Source organism: Oncorhynchus kisutch, linkage group LG23, assembly GCF_002021735.2.
Source record: "Oncorhynchus kisutch isolate 150728-3 linkage group LG23, Okis_V2, whole genome shotgun sequence".
NCBI classification, from domain to species: domain Eukaryota; kingdom Metazoa; phylum Chordata; class Actinopteri; order Salmoniformes; family Salmonidae; genus Oncorhynchus; species Oncorhynchus kisutch.
The window spans coordinates 707,746-729,374 of record NC_034196.2 but is presented as its reverse complement, the minus strand read 5'-3'; the positions used below and the strand labels follow the sequence as shown (position 1 = coordinate 729,374).

At 42.8% G+C, this 21,629-nt stretch overlaps 1 protein-coding gene across 1 annotated transcript in view; it reads left to right on the top strand.

Moving 5' to 3' along the window:
* The window catches only part of LOC109882970 (neurogenic locus notch homolog protein 1), a 70,626-nt gene that overhangs the window by 18,437 nt on the left and 30,560 nt on the right, over positions 1 to 21,629 (top strand). Inside the window, exons 4-12 of the mRNA XM_020475043.2 lie at positions 2,675 to 3,013; positions 14,725 to 14,847; positions 14,971 to 15,204; positions 15,539 to 15,694; positions 16,012 to 16,197; positions 16,449 to 16,562; positions 19,335 to 19,448; positions 19,842 to 20,075; positions 20,473 to 20,583. Of these exons, the coding sequence (XP_020330632.1) occupies positions 2,675 to 3,013; positions 14,725 to 14,847; positions 14,971 to 15,204; positions 15,539 to 15,694; positions 16,012 to 16,197; positions 16,449 to 16,562; positions 19,335 to 19,448; positions 19,842 to 20,075; positions 20,473 to 20,583 (1,611 nt within the window). The remainder of the gene's footprint in view (positions 1 to 2,674; positions 3,014 to 14,724; positions 14,848 to 14,970; positions 15,205 to 15,538; positions 15,695 to 16,011; positions 16,198 to 16,448; positions 16,563 to 19,334; positions 19,449 to 19,841; positions 20,076 to 20,472; positions 20,584 to 21,629) is intronic.

The window sequence follows — 21,629 nt, the reverse complement described above, 5'->3', positions numbered from 1 at the left end:
TGGCAATGCTTATTTCACCATTTACCATAATGAGATACAGGTTTAAATTATATTTATCATAATATATGTTTATAAACTTACCATTAAGAAGTACCATATAGCTGTACCATGATATTTGCACTGCTACTAGATAAACCTTGAATTGTTGATCTATGGGTCTTTAGCTAAGTCCAGCTAACCTTTTCATATGCTGATCATCATTACTTTTATGTCAGTTATATTATTTGTCCTACCTCTCTTATTCCGAGATGGAGTCCAGACAGGCTATTTTAGGAAACTTTAGATTAGGCCTATAGTGTAATTCACCATATCAAATGAATTGACAAGGAAAGTTTGAAGGGGGAGATGGAGAGACCGCTATAGTATTACTAGTGATGTCATGATTATCTCAGCATGTGCCTTATTCCAGAGGAAGATTTGCATTGGATTAGTTTTTCCCTAAATACCTCATGTAATTCTTTAAATTCAGTTGAATATTTTATTTATTTATCCATTCTTTTACCAGGTAAGTTGACTCATTTACAGCAACGACCTGGGGAATGGTTACAGTGGAGAGGGGGGGATGAATGAGCCAATTGTAAACTGGGGATTATTAGGTGACCGTGATGGTTTGAGGGCCAGATTGGGAATTTAGCCAGGACACGGGTTAACACCCCTACTCTTGCAATAAGTGCCATGGGATCTTTAATGACCTCAGAGAGTCAGGTCACCCGTTTTAACATCCTATCCGAAAGACGGCACACAGGGCAATGCCCTGGGGCATTGGGATATTTTTTTAGACCAGAGGAAAGAGTGCCTCCTACTGGCCCTCAACACCACTTCCAGCAGCATCTGGTCTCCCATCCAGGGACTGACTAGGACCAACCCGGCTTAGCTTCAGAAGCAAGCCAGCAGTGGTATGCAGGGTGGTATGCTGCTGGCTCTATGCCGGAAGCCTGATGGTTTTTATTCTAGGCGTAAGGATATTTCAACATCATGTCTAAATGATAAAAGGCTACACTGATCCCTCATGCTTGGCTGCCTAGGTATAGATGTCCCCATAGGGTTAGTATTTAAATTGAGGAAATGTGATCATAATCATTATTTTAGCAATCTACGTTAGACGTCCCTCCTAGTCAAAAGGCTCTCGATCCTGCTGATGTGAGCTGCTGGACAGTGCACTTGCATTTTATATGCATTTTTGGATAAGACGAGCTCAGTGATGAATCGGGGATTCCCTGTTTTGCAATCTGTTGCCTACGTCAACAGCCACTGTCAGCCAGTTTCATTAAATAGACCTAGGCACTATGCGTTTTTTATTGCACATTTCATTAAACTGACGATTTGGAGATCTTCAACTTCAATTAATTGGCACAAAATGGGCATCAGACATATAAAAGAAATAGTCTCTGGCTTGCATAACACAGATGTTGTGGTAGGCTAGGTCTAATATATGGGCTAGCATAGTCCAGCCTATTAATTAACTTCTAATTCACACACATCTGTCTTCACTATTCCCTTCTTGTGCAATTCATGCATCTCCACTGGCCTCCACTGGCCATCTATCTTCCATCCTCTCTCTCTCTTCCATCCTCTCTCTCTCTTCCATCCTCTCGCTCTCTTCCATCCTCTCGCTCTTGCTGGATCGAATCCCTGAGCTGAAAAGGTAAAAATGTGTCATTCTGCCCTTGAGCAAGGCAGTTAACCCACTGTTTCCCGGCCCCGAAGACGTGGATGTCGATTAAGGCAGCACCCTGCACCTCTGATTCAGAGAAGAAACATTTCAGTTGAATGCATTCAATTGTTCAACTTACTAGGTATCCCTTTCCCTTTCATTTCCCTCTTTATACCTCTCTTCCATCCTCTCTTCCTCTCTCTATTCCCCTATCTCTTCTTCCTCTCTCTTCCATCCTCATATAGCTATTGAACCAGTAGCCTAGCCCAATTCGTGTCCCAGAAGTAGCAATATAGTTTGGTTACTTATTTTGAGCAAATACATTTATTTGAGGAAAGAGGCACCTTGCTCTTGCTTGCTGGATATAAAATAGGCTACTGCTTTCACAATGAACTGGCAGGGAAGTTTGAATGGCAAGAGCTTCTCTGGTATGATGTGATCACATTGGCTGGCGGTAAAAATGCAATAAACGGGTATCTTCTGTTCTTCACACGCCACACACACACACACATGTATTTTGTCAGCATGCCCAATGTTACAATGTTTCCAATCAAATGTATAAATTAAGTTTACGTTTTCCTCTCAATTGAATTTGCATAAATATTGTGATTGGATGATAGCTGTGAGGGTTATTGAATCAGGATCAAATCCTCTGATCTCCTCGAGCTCATTAATGATACAATGTTCATATTTGAAGATTGCCAAAAGGCCAGTCTCTTTGGGAAATTATAGGAGTGGAATGTAGTAGCTGAACAGAGACTGCAACCAGGCTAATGGGTTACCAAGAAAATAACGTTTATTTTTTTCCTTAAATGTGTTCAAAAGCCAATCAATTATCCTGCACCATTCCCAGGGGGTTGTGGGAAGGTTGTATGCAAAATAACCATAGGACAACCATGCTATCACCAAGCTCTAACATATGGTTTTCAGAACACCAAATGAAATACTGTTCATGCAGGTATGTTTGATGTTATTTCATTGTTTGTTTTTATTTGTTGTCATCCTATCCTCCTCCTCTAGGGAAGACATGCCAGATTGCCAACCCCTGTGCATCCAACCCCTGTGCCAACGGTGGACAATGCTCACCCTTCGAGTCCCACTACATCTGCGCATGCCTGCCCGCCTTTCATGGCCAGACCTGCAAGCTGGACGTCAATGAGTGTGCCCAGATGTCGTCACCCTGTCGCAACGGGGGCATGTGTGTGAATGAGGTGGGCTCCTACCACTGCCGCTGCCCCCAGGAGTACACGGGTGCCAACTGCGAGACCCCCTACATGCCCTGCAACCCCTCTCCCTGCCACAGTGGGGGCACTTGCGTGCAGAAGGGGGACACCAGCTATGACTGCAGCTGCCTGCCAGGTAACCCTTCACCCCTTTGCTCAAATCTATTAAAATTCCTAATCTGTGCCTGTTTGAGCCTGCCTGGCATTGACTTTTCAATCATTTGTGTTTACCAAAGAGGTACTGTCAGGAATTGATTAATAGAGAGCTGTTGTAACTTGGATGTGATTGGTGGATATAGGGCATTGCTAGTCTCTGGTTTCTGCTGGCAGGATATTATTGCGCAGACGTTGTGGGAACGTTGTGGAAGTTGTGGGAACGTACGTTTTTGGTTTCCCATTGGTTCCGGGAACGAAACCATGAGTTTCCTGACCTGTAAAACGGAACTTTTTTAAATGTTCTGTAAACGGAAGGGAACATTTTTCCTGTTCTGGGAATGTAAATTTATAGATTGCTGGGAGGTTCTGAAAACATGCCTTTAAATAGAACCATGAGGAACCTGTAGGAAACGTTATGGCTAACTACTGAAATTCCCACAGAAGAACGTTGTTTCTTAATGTTCTCTGAAATATTTTAGAACATTCTCAAAGTCAAAACAGTTGGAGAACTTTCCTTGAATATTACCAAAATGTAAATGAAATGTAACCATGTTTGAACATTTACGAAAGTAATGAATTACAGAGAAAATATATATATATTTTTTGTCAAGTTCCTTAAATGTGCTGAGAATGTTCTAAGGCCAAGCAACTATCCTGCACCATTCCCAGAAAGTTATGCAAAGGTTGTGTGCAAAATAATCATAGGACAAGCATGCTCTCACCAAGCTCGAAGAAACATATGGTTCAATGTACGCTATGTGCTAGCTGGGTTCCTCCTGTTATCTACTCACACACACACACAAACACATCACAAAGGTTTTCTGTTTCCAAACGGTTTGAAAAGCCAATTGGGATTCCCCCTTGGTGGGAGAACTACAGTTGTAGAGCTATTGTGTAAGATAGTGATTAATGGTTAGGGATGTTATGGTGAAAGTATTACCGAGTCATGACCGCAGTCAAATTCCAACTGACCGTTTAGTCACAGTAACTAGGCTTCTCCAAAACTGCGCTCTGATGCTACTGGTGGTCATTAGTAGCCTACTAGGGCTTGCTAACTGCCAGTTGCTAATGGCCTTGTACTCCGGGATCTGTTGTCCCTCTAATCACTCTGACATCAATACAAATGCAATCCAAAATAAAATCAAACACCTCATGAGAGCCCATGAGCTCATGTTGCGCAACATTTATATAGACTATGCATTTGAGTGAGAACAGAGTTTTGATGGCCTCTACTAATAAGAGGTTCCCATCAGCTTTCTGCAGGCTAGGCCTGCTATATTTATTTCTCAACATTCCTAATATTAAGCACATTACTTTCGCTTTACAACAGGAGTATAGCCTTCCTGGTAGGCATGAAAACGATCAAATCTAAATATACAGTGGGGCAAAAAAGTATTTAGTCAGCCACCAACTGTTCAAGTTCTCCCACTTAAAAAGATGAGAGAGGCCTGTAATTTTCATCATAGGTACACTACAGACAAAATTAGAGAAAAAAAATCCAGAAAATCACATTGTAGTTTTTTTAATGCATTTATTTGCAAATTATGGTGGGAAATAAGTATTTGGTCACCTACAAACAAGCAAGATTTCTGGCTCTCACAGACCTGTAACTTCTTTAAGAGGCTCCTCTGTCCTCCACTCGTTACCTGTATAAATGGCACCTGTTTGAACTTGTTATCAGTATAAAAGACACCTGTCCACAAACTCAAACAGTCACACTCCAAACTCCACTATGGCCAAGACCAAAGAGCTGTCAAAGGACACCAGAAACAAAAATTTTGACCTGCACCAGGCTGGGACGACTGAATCTGCAATAGGTAAGCAGCTTGGTTTGAAGAAATTCACTGTGGGAGCAATTATTAGGAAAATTGAAGACATACAAGACCACTGATAATCTCCCTCAATCTGGGACCCATCTCACCCCATGGGGTCAAAATGATCACAAGAACGGTGAGCAAAAATCCCAGAACCATACGGGGGGACCTAGTGAATGACCTGCAGAGAGCTGGGACCAAAGTAACAAAGCCTACCATCAGTAACACACTGTGCTGCCAGGGACTCAAATCCTGCAGTGCCAGATGTGTCCCCCTGCTTAAGCCAGTACATGTCCAGGCCCGTCTGAAGTTTGCTAGAGAGCATTTGGATGATCCAGAAGAAGATTGGGAGAATGTCATATGGTCAGATGAAACCAAAATAGAACTTTTTGGTAAAAACTCAACTCGTCGTGTTTGGAGGACAAAGAATGCGGAGTTGCATCCAAAGAACACCATACCTACTGTGAAGCATGGGGGTGGAAACATCATGCTTTGGGGCTGTTTTTCTGCAAAGGGACCAGGACGACTGATCGTGTAAAGGAAAGAATGAATGGGGCCATGTATCGTGAGATTTTGAGTGAAAACCTCCTTCCATCAGCAAGGGCATTGAAGATGAAATGTGGCTGGGTCTTTCAGCATGACAATGATCCCAAACACACCGCCCGGGCAATGAAGGAGTGGCTTCGTAAGAAGCATTTCAAGGTCCTGGAGTGGCCTAGCCAGTCTCCAGATCTCAACCCCATAGAAAATCTTTGGAGGGAGTTGAAAGTCTGTGTTGCCCAGCAACAGCCCCAAAACATTACTGCTCTAGAGGAGATCTGCATGGAGGAATGGGTCAAAATACCAGCAGTGTGTGAAGACTTACAGAAAACGTTTGACCTCTGTCATTGCCAACAAAGGGTATTTAACAAAGTATTGTGATAAACTTTTGTTATTGACCAAATACTTATTTTCCACCATAATTTGCAAATAAATTCATTAAAAATCCTACAATGTGATTTTCTGGATATTTTTCTCATTTTGACCGTCATTGTTTAAGTGTACCTATGATGAAAATTACAGGCCTCTCTCATCTTTAAGTGGGAGAACTTGCACAATTGGTGGCTGACTAAATACCATTTTGCTGTATTTGATTCTTCAAAGTAGCCACCCTTTTCCTTGATGACAGCTTTGCACACTCTTGGAATTCTCTGAACCAACTTCATGAGGAATACTTTAACAACCTTCTTGAAGGAGTTCCCACATATGCTGAGCACTTGTTGGCTGCTTTTCCTTCACTTTGCGGTTCAACTCATCCCAAACCATCTCAATTGGGTTGAGGTCAGGTGATTGTGGAGGCCAGGTCATCTGATGCAGCACTCCATCACTCTCCTTCTTGGACCAAAGATCTCACATTTTAACTCATCAGACCAAAGGACAGATTTCCACCGGTCTAATGTCCATTGCTCGTGTTTCTTGGCCCAAGCAAGTCTCTTCTTATTATTGGTGTCCTTTAGTAGTGGTTTCTTTGCAGCAATTCAACCATGAAGGCCTGATTCACACAGTCTCCTCTGAACAGTTGATGTTGAGATGTGTCTATTACTTGAACTATGTGAAGCATTTATTTGGGCTGGAATTTCTGAGGCTGGTAACTCGTATGTACATATCTCATGCAGCAGAGGTAACTCTGGGTCTTTCTTTCCTGTGGCGGTCCTCATGAGAGCCAGTTTCATCATAGCGCCTGATGGGTTTGGCGTCTGCATTTGAAGATAATTTCAAAGTTCTTGACAGTTTCCAGATTGACTGACCTTCATGTAAAACAATGATGGACTGTCTTGCCATAAAATGGACCTGTTTTTTTACCAAATAGGGCTATCTTCTGTATACCACCCCTACCTTGTCACAACACAACTGATTTGGCTCAAACACATTAAGAAGGAAAGAAATTCCACAAATGAACTTTTAACAAGGCACACCTGTTAATTGAAATGCATTCCAGATGACTACCTCATGAAGAGAGAATGCCAAGAGTGTACAAAACTTTCATCAAGGCAAAGCATGGCTACTTTGAAGAATCTCAAAACCACTTTTCTGTTATTAAGGTTTGTATCACAATTAAAGTGACCTAATAACTCCAAATGTACAGTGCCATGAAAAAGTATTTGCCCCCTTTCTGATTTTCTCTATTTTTGCATATTTCTTTATACTGAATGTTATCAGATCTTCAACCAAAACCTCATATTAGATAAAGGGAACCTGAGGTAACAAATAACAAAGTATACTTATTTAATTTATTTAATTTACAATGTTATGCAACTCAAGCAACCAAATGCTTCCTGTAGTTGTTGATCAGTCTCTCACATAGCTGTATAAGAATTTTGGCTCACTCTTGCATGCAGAATTGCTTTAACTCAGCGATATTTGTGGGTTTTCAAGCATGAACTGCTCGTTTGATGTCCTGCCACAACATCTCAATTGGGATTAGGTCTGGACTTTGACTAGGCCATTCCAGAACTTCAAATGTGTTGCATTTTAGCCATTTTCATGTAGACTTGATTGTGTGTTTTGGATCATTGTCTTGCTGCATGACCCAGCTGCGCTTCAGCTTTAGCTCATAAACATTATGGCCTGACATTCTCCCATAGAATTATCTGATACAGAGCAGAGCATGGTTCCTTCTATTAAGGCAATTCGTCCAGGTCCTGAGGCAACAAAGCATCCCCAATCCATCACACTTCCACCAACATGCTTGACCATTGGTATAAAGTTCTTACTGTGGAATGCAGTGTTTGATTTTTGTTAGGCATAATGGTACCCATGTTGTCCAAAAAGTTATACTTTTGACTCATTTGTCCATAGAACGTTCTTCCATGAGTCTTGATGATCATCCATGTGCTTCTTGTCAACTTTTTGGATGAGGTGGGTCCCATTTATGTCTGGCGAAAACCTAACACTGCATTTCACAGTAAGAACCTCATACCAACGGTCAAGCATGGGGGTGGTATTGTGATAAATTCCTCCACAACTTATCAAGAACTACGGGGACCATTTGGTTGCAGTCATTGCAGCTTAAGTTGGCTCAACCAGTTATTGAGTGTCAGGAGACAATTACTTTTTCACACGGGAATTGGATGTTGCATAACTCTGTTAGTTAAATAAAGAAAATAAGTATACTTTTGGTTTTGTTATTTGTAAACTCAGGTTCCCTTTATCTAATATTAGGTTTTGGTTGATGATCTGATAAAAATTCAGCATAAAAAAAATCTGCAAAAAATGCAGAAAATCAGAAAGGGTACAAGTGCTTTTTCACGGCACTGTAGCCTATAGGCCCAAGACCCCTGGAACACAGTTAGAGAGCACATAGCCTATTTGAAAATAGAGTTTTGGATGGCCACTATTTAACGATCCCAGGATTCTTTTGCTGCTATATTTGTTGTTCAATTCTTTAAATGAAATAAACATAAATCCGCTTTACAACTTAGCATACATAGGCGGCGCGTGAGTTTCAAGTTTGGTGAAGCACATTTTCACCATAAAGATTCCCCTTAATAAAAAAGCATTCCATGCATAATCGCATTTGCAGACTTATGTAAGATAGCATACTGTTTGTAAAGTAATGAGTAGATTGGATGGTCATCATTTAGGCTAATAATATAACTCAATCACTGTTCGCAAAAAACGACCGTTCAATGCATAGCTGAGCACTTATAGTGTAGATTAGGCCTAGGCTATATTGGATACTGTACATTTTCTTTCTTTGCATGGGAAAATGTTGCCTTTTTATAAACACATTTCATCAAATTCTACTATACATTATATGACTGGAGACATTAGCATCATATTTTTTATTCAGCAAATTACAAGTTAGCCTACTCGACTGATACTGACAAGTAGATACAATAAAAACGACCATATAATAGGCCTAAGAGAAGGCGAGACACAGAATATGACGTTCATCTAAACTGGAGGAGGAAATTGTAAAAAGAGAACCTTTAAGTAGCACTGACCCAACAATGATGAATAGTGAATATGTTCTGTGCCAATAATATAGGCTATACTGTTGTTCGGTCGATTACGTTGAGAATTTTGATACGACATTTTTTTATTGTGTTCTCTTTACAGCAATAACCATTTGCTTACCAAAGTATGTTTTTCTGCAATGTATTATGAAATATGGCAATATGGCTGGCTTAGCCGCTCATCTTTTCAGGACGTTGCAACTCAACAATAATCTTCCCAAATTGCACGCGCTGCCTTTCCTTCTGACTGTTAGGCACTATGTATTTTTTAAAGAAGCTACTGATCCAAGTCATGCTTTAGTAGACAATTCTTTTTAATGTATGCTAATTAGCCTATCGCCCCTCAGACTGGGGTTCACCTTTCAACAGAAAGTGCATTCGGAAAGTTTTCCGACCCCTTGACTTTTTCCACATTTTGTTACATTACAGCCTTATTCTAAAATGTATTACATTGTTTTTCTCCCCCTTATCTCACTACACACAATACCCCATAATGACAAAGCAAAAACTGTTTTTTAGACATTTTATATGTATGTATAGAAATAAAAAATGTAATATCACATTTACATAAGTATTCAGGCCCTTTACTCAGTACTTTGTTGAAGCACCTTTGGCAGCGTTAACTTCTTATGGCTGGGGTAGAATTGAGTAGCTTGGATGAATAAAGTGCCGCGAGTAAACTGTCTGCTACTCTGTCCCAGTTACTAATATATGCATAGTATTAGTATATTTGGATAGAAAACACTGAAGTTTCTAAACCTGTTTGAATGATGTCTGTGAGTATAACAGAACTCATATGGCAGGCAAAAACCTGAGAAGAAATCCAACCAGGAAGTGGGAAATCTGAGGTTGGTTGTTTTTCAACTCATTCCCTATTGAAGATACAGTGGGATTTTGGTCATGTTACACTTCCTAAGGCTTCCACTAGATGTCAACAGTCTTTAGAACCGTGTTTGATGCTTCTACTGTAAAGTGGGGCAGAATGAGAGGGGAAAGAGTCAGTGCTCTGCCAGAATGCCTTGAGCTTGTGACGCTCGTTCACGTGAGAGTTAGCTGCATTTCTGAAGACAAAGGAATTCTCCAGTTGGAACATTATTGAAGATTTATGTTAAAAACATCCTAAAGATTGATTCTATACATCGTTTGACATGTTTCTACGGACTGTAACGGAATTTTTTGACATTTCGTCTGCTCCTAGTGAAAGCGCTTCGTGAGTTTGGATTTGTTTACAAAACGCACTAACAAAAGTAGCTATTTGGACATTATCAAACAAAACAAACATTTATTGTGGAACTGGGATTCCTGGGAGTGCATTCTGATGAAGATCATCAAAGGTAAGTGAATGTTTATAATGTTACTTCTGACTTCTGTTGACTGCACAATATGGTGGATATATTTTTGGCTTGTTTGGGCTCTGAGCGCCGTACTCAGATTATTGCATGGTTTGCTTTTTCCCTAAAGCTTTTTTGAAATCTGACAGCGGTTGCATTAAGGAGAAGTGGATCTATAATTCCGTGCCTAATAGTTGTATCTTTTTATCAATGTTTATTATGAGTATTTCTGTAAATTGAGGTGGCTCTCTGCAAAATCACTGGATGTTTTTGAAACTACTGAAAACGCGCCAATGTATACTGAAATTTTCTTATTTAAGTATTAACTTTATCGAACAAAACATACATGTATTGTGTAACATGAAGTCCTATGAGTGTCATCTGATGAAGATCATCAAAGGTTAGTAATGAATTCTCTCTCTATTTCTGATTTATGGCTGTGGTTTTCTGTGACTTGGCTCTGACCTAACATAATCGTTTGTGGGGCTTTCGCCGTAAAGCCTATTTGAAATCGGACACTGGTGGGATTAACAAGAGGTGTATCTTTTAAAATGGTGTGAAATACTTGTATGTCTGAGGAATTTTAATTATGAGATTTCTGTTGTTTTGAATTTGTCGCCCTGCACTTTCACTGGCTGTTGTCATATCGATCCCGTTAGCTGGATCTCAGCCCTAAGAAGTTTTTAACAGCCTCAGGCCTTCTTGAGTATGACGCTACAAGCTTGGCACACCTGTATTTTGGGAGTTTCTCCCATTCCTCTCTGCAGATCCTCTCAAGCTCTGTCCGGTTGGATGGGGAGCGTCGCTGCACAACTATTTTCAGGTCTCTCCAGAGATCTCAAGGACATTCAGAGACTTGTCCTGAAGCCACTCCTGCATTGTCTTGGCTGTGTGCTTAGGGTCGTTGTCCTGTTGGAAGGGGAACCTTCGCCCCAGTCTGAGGTCCTGAGTGCTCTTCATCAAGGGTCTCTCTGTACTCCGTTCATCTTTCCCTTGATCCTGACTAGACTCTGTCCCTGCTGCTGAAAAACATCCCCACAACATGATGCTGCCACCAACATGCTTCACTGTAGGGATGATGTTAGGTTTCCTCCAGATGTGACGCTTGGCATTCAGGACAAAAAGTTCAACATTGGTTTCATCAGACCAGAGAATCTTGTTTCTCATGGTCTGAGAGTCCTTTAGGTGCCTTTTGGGCTGTCACGTGCCTTTTACTGAGGAGTGGCTTCTATCTGGCCACTCTACCATAAAGGCCTGATTGGTGGAGTGCTGCAGACATGGTTGTCCTTCTGGAATGTTCTCCCATCTCCACAGAGGAGCTCTAGAGTTCTATCAGAGTGGTCATTGGCTTCTTGGTCACCTCCCTCACCAAGGTCCCTCTCCCCTGATTGCTCAGTTTGTGCGGGTGGCCAGCTTTAGGAAGAGTCTTGCTGGTTCCAAACTTCTTCCATTTAAGAATTAGGGAGGCCACTGTGTTCTTCGGGGACCTTCAATGCTGCAGAAATGTGTTGGTACCCTTCCTCAGATCGGTGCCTCGACACAAACCTGTCTCAGAGCTCTACGAACAATTCCTTCGACCTCATGACTTGGTTTTTGCTCTGACATGCGCTGTCAACTGATGAAAAATATACAGTTGAAGTCAGAAGTTTACATGTACAGTTGAAGTCAGAAGTTTACAAACACTTAGGTCATTAAACTCGTTTTTCAACCACTCCACACATTTCTTGTTAACAAACTATAGTTTTGGCAAGTCGGTTAGGACATCTACTTTGTGCATGACACAAGTAATGTTTCCAACAATTGTTTACAGACAGATTATTACACTTATAATTCACTGTGGGTCAGAAGTTTACATACACTAAGTTGACTGTGCCTTTAAACAGCTTGGAAAACTCCAGAAAATTGTGTCTGGACTTTAGAAGCTTCTGATAGGCTAATTGAAATAATTGGAGTCAATTGGAGGTGCACCTGGGTATGTTTTTCAAGGCCTACCTTCAAACTCAGTGCCTCTTTGCTTGACATCATGGGAAAATCAAAAAAAATCAGACAAGACCCCAGAAAAAAAGTTGTAGTCTCCACAAGTTTGGTTCATCCTTGGGAGCAATTTCCAAATGCCTGAATGTCCCACGTTCATCTGTACAAACAATGGTACGCAAGTATAAACACCATGGAACCACGCAGCTGTCATACCGCTCAGGATGAAGACCCGTTCTGTCTCCTAGAGATGAATGTGCATTAAGTGCAAATCAATCTCAGAACAACAGCAAAGGAAGATGCTGGCTGGAGGAAACCAAAAGTATCTATATCCACAGTAAAACGAGTACTATATCGACATAACCTGGAAGGTTGCTCAGCAAGAAAGAGGCCACTGCTCCAAAACCGCCCAAAAAAATCCAGACTACGGTTTGCAACTGCACATGGGGACAAAGATCATACTTTTTGGAGAAATGGCCTCTGGTCTGATGAAACAAAAATAGAACTGTTTTGCCATATTGACCATTGTTATGTTTGGAGGAAATGGGGGGGATGCTTGCAAGCCGAAGAACATCATCCCAACCATGAAGCACGGGGGTGGCAGCTTCATGTTGTGTGGGTGCTATGCTGCAGAGGGCAAAGGTGCACTTCACAAAATAGATGGTATCATGAGGGGGGAAATGATGTGCATATATTGAAGCAACATCTCAAGACATCAGTCAGGAAGCTTGGTCACACATGGATCTCCCAAATGGACAATGACCCCAAGCATACTTCCAAAGTTGTGGAAAATTCGCTGAAGGACAACAAAGTCAAGGTATTGGTGTGGCCATCACAAAGCCCTGACCTCAATCCTATAGAACATTTGTGGGCAGAACTGAAAATGCGTGTGCAAGCAAGGAGGTCTACAAAACCTACTCAGTTACACCAGCTCTGTCAGGAGGAATGGGCCAAAATTCACCCAACTTATTGTGGAAGGCTACCCAAAATGTTTGACCCAAGTTAAACAATGTAAAGGCAATGCTACCAAATACTAATTGAGTGTATGTAAACTTCTGACCCACTGGGAATGTGATGAAAGAAATAAAAGCTGAAATAAATCACTCTACTATTTTTCTGAAAATTCTTAAAATAAAGTGGTGATCCTAACTGACCTAAAACAAGGAATTTTTACTAGGATTAAATGTCAGGAATTAAATGTATTTGGCTAAAGTGTATGTAAACCTCCGACTTCAACTGTATTTTGAATCCATTTTTAGAAAAGGCTGTAACGTAACAATGTGGAAAAATTAAATGCTTTCCGAATGCACTGTAATTTTGGCATTTAATTCAATATACTTTAGGAAAAGATTCTCCTAGCCTTATGGCCTCGCTGCTTATGCTTGCATATTAAAAACATTTAGGAGGACCTGTTTCTTTGTTAACTGCTCAACACAGAATAGCTGCATGTGCGCACTCCCTCGGAAATCTTTTGGAGAAAATATCCTTTCTATTTTATTCAGCTGTATTCTTCATTCTATAAAATAATATACACTTCTAAACTAATCTTGTCTGTTAAATGAACTGTTTAGCCCACAGCCATATGGCATAGCCAGATCAGGGCCTAACATAAGGACAACTCAGAATATTATATTCTGTTCTTCTGAAATAGATTACATTTTCTTCATATCATGTTTCTTTAATCCTGTCTAAAATAAATAATGGCTTAATTGTAGTCTATATTAAATGGATTCATGTAATTGTTCCAATGGTCTGTATCAGTGGTTTGTAGGCTATTCATGGTAGCCAGGAGATGCTAAATGTGTTTATGGTAATTTATTGGTCAATTACCGTGAGGCCGGCAGTTATTTGCATGACAATCACCGGCTGAAAAGGATGCCATGACCGCCACAGCCCTAATGGTGGTTCATGCATGGTGGTTGTGTCTGTGGCTCTGCTGTGGAGTTCTGCATGCAGCTGCCGAGACTCCCTCATTCCCAGCGGCTCAGAAACAGACGGTATTCCCAGATTTTTCCTTCATTCCATCCTCCTGATGATAGTGAAGCATGCAGTTGGTGTTGTTGGCCTAAAGGTTGAGATTTCAGTGGGAATCAAAGTTCAGTCACCCGTAGACCAATCCTAAAGGTTCTGAGTGAAGGACGGTTTGGATAAATGTGTGTGTGTGTGTGTGCATGCATTTTAACATTTAACTAAGAGTTAAAATGTAACCCACGGCGTGCCACTCTCGTGTATCTTTGTGATAGAATGCAGACAGAGAGTGAGGCGAGCAGGAAACCTACGCCGCTTTGGGTTGATCGTTAACCTGAGTTTTGATTTGTAAAATGGCTACACACTACGCAGGGAGCCTTTGAAGCGTACAAGGAGGTAGATTCAAGCAGATGGCCATGGGAATATGCAGATCTTATCTCTGGTTATAAAGGATTGTAACAATAAGAAGAAAGGTGGGTCTGAATTATGTGTAGTGAAATTGTTACTGGTTTCTATGAATGACATGTCTCTTTTTCCCTTTTCTTTCCCTATTGTCTCTTCTTTCTCCCCCTCTCTCAACTCTCACGCTCTCTCACTCACTCTCAGGATTTACAAGTCAGAATTGTGATCACAACATTGATGACTGCCCAGGCCACAACTGTCAGAATGGTGGCTTGTGTGTGGATGGGGTCAACACCTACAACTGCCAGTGCCCCCCTCACTTTACAGGTAACCTCCAATCTTCAAGATGGACAAGGTCTCTGGAAATAAATTAACTTGAGATTCCACATTGTCCCTATATCAATCTCTTATGGCCCCTGCATAATGTAATCGTTGCCCTCTGCTCTCTAGGCCAGTTCTGTACCGAGAATGTGGATGAGTGTGAGATGATGCCAAACACGTGCCAGAACGGCGGTACCTGCCACGACACCTATGGCAGCTTTCACTGTGTCTGTGTCAATGGCTGGACGGGCGATGACTGCAGTGAGAACATCGACGACTGTGCCAGCGCAGCCTGTTATCACGGCGCCACATGCCACGACCGCGTAGCCTCCTTCTTCTGCGAGTGTCCACATGGGCGCACAGGTACTACGACCTCGCCTGTCCCACACAAACCACACACACACACACACACACACACACACACACACACACACACACACACACACACACTGGAGGAAGATTACAAATAAGAAACCGTTGAGAGCTTTGCACACCAGGCCGCACTGGACTGAGGTGGCCTGGTTACACCCCCATGATAGTTGCTTGACAATATTGAGAGACTATTTTCAGGTTGGTGCTTCACAATGTTAGTTGATGAGGTGAGTCAATTCTCCCCCTTTACAATAGAAAGCATTTTGTACCCCTGGAAATGCACTACCTATAAAAATCAAATTCATCATCATTTGTCTTTCCTCAGGTTTACTGTGTCATCTTGATGATGCCTGCATCAGTAACCCGTGTCAAAAAGGCTCTAACTGTGACACCAATCCTGTCAACGGGAAAGCCATCTGTACCTGCCCTCCAGGTTACACTGGCTCTGCATGCAACCAGGACATTGACGAGTGTTCCTTAGGTGAGTGACTTCTCTCTCTGCTCCTCTCTCATCTCTATAGAAAGATACCCGTCTCTGAACATTCAGGATGACAAACTCTGCCAATGTGCTATTTACCAAACACTCCCTTGAGCGATTTTCAATTAGACTAACTTGGATACATAAAGGTTAAATAAAAATAAATAATTGTCAGTGTGACGCGTATGCATTTTGGTAGTATTTTGGCATTAGAACACTGAAGTACAGGATCTTTATATCTACCTCTTGTATTAATGATAGAGAAATTGCACAGGCTGAAAGTGGGGATATAAGTGGTGATCCTGTGTTTGACGTTTCAGGCGCCAACCCTTGCGAGCACGGTGGGCGCTGCCTGAACACTAAAGGCTCGTTCCAGTGCAAGTGTCTCCAGGGTTATGAGGGCCCGCGGTGCGAGATGGATGTCAACGAGTGCATGTCCAACCCCTGTCAGAACGATGCCACATGCCTGGACCAAATTGGAGGATTCCACTGCATCTGCATGCCAGGTACAATGACACATTGAAATGTACCATTTAGGGGGATATTTAGGTTTGTAACACTGTCTTACTGACATAGACACTTTGACATGTTTTTAGGTGTAAGAATAATTGTTCATGATTGGAGTTCAGTTCTCTGCCCCTGCTACACAAGACAATACTAGCTATCTAAAAATGGCTAAATATTTGAGCCTGTGAACTCAAAGTAGTGTGACCTGAAACTGTTTCTGTAATATTGTCATAAACATGTGTGTGTTCAGGTTATGAGGGGGTGTTTTGCCAGATCAACACTGACGAGTGTGCCAGCATGCCCTGTCTGAACAACGGGAAGTGCATCGACAGGATCAACTCCTTCCACTGCGAGTGCCACAAAGGTGAGAGAGATGGCCCAGAGAGAGAGTTGGCGGGAGGAAGGAATTGATGAATGAAAGGAGGAATGGAGGAAGGAAGGTGTACAGGGAGAGAGGGTTTGAGGAGTAGATGGGGGGTGGGGGTCCTCAGCTCCTGATAGGTTTTGGGTGGAAGTGGGGTCACTGGAGGGTGAAGTAAAGTGAATGATTACCGTGTGTGTGTGTGTGTGTGTGTGTGTTGTGTAACGGTTTTGACTTGAGGTGATTATTTATAGGGGTGCCAGGTAGGTTGTGCCTACCAGAGAAAACATTGGTTTCTCCTTTTGGTTTGGGAGGGAATGAGTCCCATCTGGTCCGTCAAGTCTACACCAATACAAAGGACTTATGTAAAAGTCAGGATGGAAATAAACTTTTCATAAACCCTTAAAACATTGGAAAGAACTTCCAAAACAACTATATTCTGGTTCCTCCAGAAATGTCCTGTACCTCGGGCCTAAAAAGAGTCCAGCCCGGTAAAGGAGTTCGGGGAACTCAAGTGACTTTTGTCACGCAATGTTTGTCCGTTCATTCCGTGTAGCGTAAACCCAGTATTAATCATACAATCAATATAACAATTATTTTACCACAGAACTTTAAAGCGTATCAACTCTTACTAAGTCCTCAACTACAACTAACTACATAAATCATCACAGTATACATCACATCAATACAAATGAAATACCGTATACAAAAAGGTTGTAGTCAGTCAGTCAGTCAGTCAGACAATCCAATCAGAAAGGCCACGAAGAACGGAGAGGTGTAGTCCACGGACGCAAAGAGTGGATCTGATCCTGGGTAAACTCTCTTAGGCTACAAAACTTTAAAGGCAACAAAACAACCCGAATAGAGAAGCTCCGGAACTGAGGGTTGAACACATCCTCATTCAGGTCTCCATCACAACCCCACTTTTGCGCAGCTGATGCTGGCTATTTAATTGGGAATTAAAGGGGGCATAAGGGGTGGTGGGGTGTGCAAGTGTGTATTTGGAGCTCCTGCTATATGGGTTGTGTGTGTGTGTGTGTGTGTGTGTTGTGGGGGGTGTCGTTATAAAGTTCAGGGTCCTCCAGACCTACTTTAGATGCAAATTAGTTTAACCTTTTTCCGTTTTTCCCTCTTCTAACTCATGCACTTTAGAGCCACAATAAAGGCTGGATTATGTTTGAAAGATGTGGTAAAATAATTAAGAGCGCAATTACATTCAGATAACGTTATCTAACGATAACGATATCTTTTAGGCGTACGTTATAACTTTAGCATATTTAAGTTACATTAGGACAAACCAGGCTTCAATATCTTAGGACAAACCAGGCTTCAATACCTTAGGACAAACCAGGCTTCAATACCTTAGGACAAACCAGGCTTCAATACCTTAGGACAAACCAGGCTTCAATACCTTAGGACAAACCAGGCTTCAATACCTTAGGACAAACCAGGCTTCAATACCTTAGGACAAACCAGGCTTCAATACCTTAGGACAAACCAGGCTATCAATACCTTAGGACAAACCAGGCTTCAATACCTTAGGACAAACCAGGCTTCAATACCTTAGGACAAACCAGGCTTCAATACCTTAGGACAAACCAGGCTTCAATACCTTAGGACAAACCAGGCTTCAATACCTTAGGACAAACCAGGCTTCAATACCTTAGGACAAACCAGGCTTCAATACCTTAGGACAAACCAGGCTTCAATACCTTAGGACAAACCAGGCTTCAATACCTTAGGACAAACCAGGCTATCAATACCTTAGGACAAACCAGGCTATCAATATGCAAATCATTACATGAGGTAGAACAAATTCCGACTGAAAACTGTTAATTCACTGGGGAGTTGATCCAGCTTGCCAGTGCATTGTTCTGAGATTCCTTAATTTTTTTTCATGCTACGGCGTCAATTTCAGATTGTATTAGTGCACTTTCAGAGAGAAACCCAATAAAACATATTCAACTAAAAGGAAAATGTCTACATTTGTGCTGTTTCAAAACATTGTTCTGCTATAAAAAAAAAACTACTGTATGAGCATTTGGCTTGAAGAGACAATTCTGTTTAGATTGTACTGCTTGCAGGGGTGAAAATCTAGTGGTCGCGTACGAGACTTGAGAAATGTGCATCTTTTAATATATCATAGTGTAAAGGCTTTCCAAGACAACACAGGATTTGAATCTAAAAAAAATGTCCCGGGCCTCCCGAGTGCCACAGCGGTCTAAGGCACTGCATCACAGTGCTTGAGGCATCACGACAGACCCAGGTTCGATCACAGGCTGTGTCAACGCTGGCCGTGACCGGGAGTCCCATAAGACGGCGCACAATTTGCGAGGGCTTGGCCGGCCAGGATGTCCTTGTACCATCGTGCACTAGTGACACCTGTGGCAGGCCGGGCGCCTGCAAGCTGACTTCGGTCGCCAGCTGGATGGTGTTTCCTCCGACACATTGGTGCGGCTGGCTTCCGGCTTAAGCGAGCAGTGTGTCAAGAAGCAGTGCGGTTTGGCAGGGTCGTGTTTCGGAGGAGGCATGGCTCTCGAACCTTCGCCTCTCTCGAGTCCGTAGGGGAGTTGCAGCAATGGGACAAGACTGTAACTACCAATTGGATATTATGAAATTGGGGAGAAAAGGGGGTAAAAATAGTACAAAGATTAACAAATAAAACTGAGATGTGTAGTCGATACGAGACAAATAACAAAACGGTAAGAATAGCAAAACAGCACAGAAAACAACAACAAAAAGGTATATGGCTGATATATATTCTTCCCTGTCCAGGCTTCTCTGGTGGTCTATGTCAGGTTGACATCGATGAGTGTGCCAGCACGCCCTGCATGAACGGAGCCAAGTGTACCGACGGCCCTAACAAGTACTCATGTGAATGCACTGAAGGTACAGTCGGCCTGCACATGGTCAGAACGGTTTGAGGCTCAATTTTTGTGTTTAAATTAATACACTTTATAGGGTGGTTACAAGAACCAAGGCCAAGCCTACTCCTGTTCATCGATAGGCTTCCTTTGGTTCGGCGGAATTTCTCCCTCAATAAGACCTCATCATCCTAGAACATAAGCTATGTTCTGATTCTCTACCCTTATTCTGAAATGTGCTCTCATACACTCCCTTTCATGGATTTAGATTGGATTGGATTGGTGTGAGGAATATGGTGGAAACTCCTTCCAGCTATGCTTGCACCAATCTAATGCTTTTGAAATGCACGAGGGGGAGTGAACGAGGGCACACTTCTGGAGAAAGGTTTTGAACTCTCTACCTTCTCCTCCTTTCCAGGTTACTCTGGACAGCACTGTGAGACTGACATCAACGAGTGTTACTCGGACCCCTGTCACTATGGCACGTGTAAGGACGGCCTGGCCACCTTCACCTGCTACTGTCACCCTGGTTACACGGGCCGCCTGTGTGAGACCAACATCAATGAGTGTCTCAGCCAGCCATGTCAGAACGGAGGCACCTGTCAGGACAGGGAGAACACTTACATCTGCACCTGCCCCAAGGGCACTGCAGGTACAAGAACACACACACACACACAGACAGACACAGACACACACACACAGACACAGAGATACGCATCCACACAGGAAGACAGACACGCACATACACACACACACACACACACAGAGATACGCATCCACACAGGAAGACAGACACGCACATACACACACACACACACAGAGATACGCATCCACACAGGAAGACAGACACACACACACACACACACACACAGAAATACGCATCCACACAGGAAGACAGACACGCACATACACACATATACAGACATACGCATGCACACACCATACTACAATCCTACATATTTTCCAACACAGGCAGCCACATCCAGGCATATGTGTGAAGCTCTGCCAGTGTTAGTAACATTGTACCCCCTACTTTGGTTGTTTGACAGGCTTTAACTGTGAGGTGAATCTGGATGACTGTAAGAGCAAGCCCTGTGACTACGGGAGGTGCATTGACAAGATCAACAGCTATGAGTGTGCATGTGAGCCAGGTTACGCAGGTGAGCACTGGGTCGACGGGAGAATCTGGGGCAGGTGGAAGAAAGGTGGAAGGGAGAGGGACAGGTGGCCAGTGAGCTGACTGAAAAAGAAGTGGTGTCACATTCGCTGTGTGGGACAAGGCGGGAGAACAGAGAGGCAGCCCCAAACCTGATACACACACATGCAACTACTCTCTCTCTCACACACACACACACACACACACACACACACACACCTGCTGCACCTGGTCTGTATATGAAGTGTTTTTACATTGGCCCTTTTTATATGTTTTTCCCGGTGTCAGTGAAGAAAAGGTGATTATTTATCCCAAACCATTTGTGGAATAACAATTCCAGTCCACTTATTCCCATGGGGCTCCTGTTTCCAAACCCTGTAGGACCTGTTGTCTCTACTTGTCTGTGTGTGTGTGTGTGTGCACGTACGTGTCACATTTGTGTGTGTGTCTGTGAATATTTAATAAACTCTTAGGGTTTGCAGGCAAGCTGCTGCTGCCCCCTTGCTCCTCTATCTTTTTGTCCTCTTTCCTCTGTTGTGTGAGTGTTGAGGGGCAGGGCTCACAGACAGAGGGCCATTGTAGTTGTAGGGCAGGCAGTTGGGCCCTCCCCTTTCTGATTGATGGGGGAGGGGGGGATGTAATTGTTGCTCACCAGGGTGTGAAATGGGGCCTGGCCATTCTGTTTCTCCTTACCAGCCCTGGGTTAAGGTGGCCCGCCCTCCCTCCACAGTTCCCCCTATGAGGCGAGGAGGAGGGGGTGGCGAGAGGCTTTGTGTGTCCCATTGTCACTGGTATAAAATATCTGAGCTTACACCCCCTCAGATCCAGCTGAAACATTCCTTCTCCCTCCTTACCAGAGCACATCTTATTATTCAATGGGTAGGGAGAGGGAAAGGCCTCACTGCTAATCTCCAGTGGCTAGCCAGGCAGCCTCACCCTGCCTCCATACACCCTTTAGTAATGTGGCCCTGTGTGTTGTGCAGACTCCCCCATCACCTCAGCAACTAACAAAGGAATAGAGAGTGAGAGAGGGAGAAGAAAACACTATGT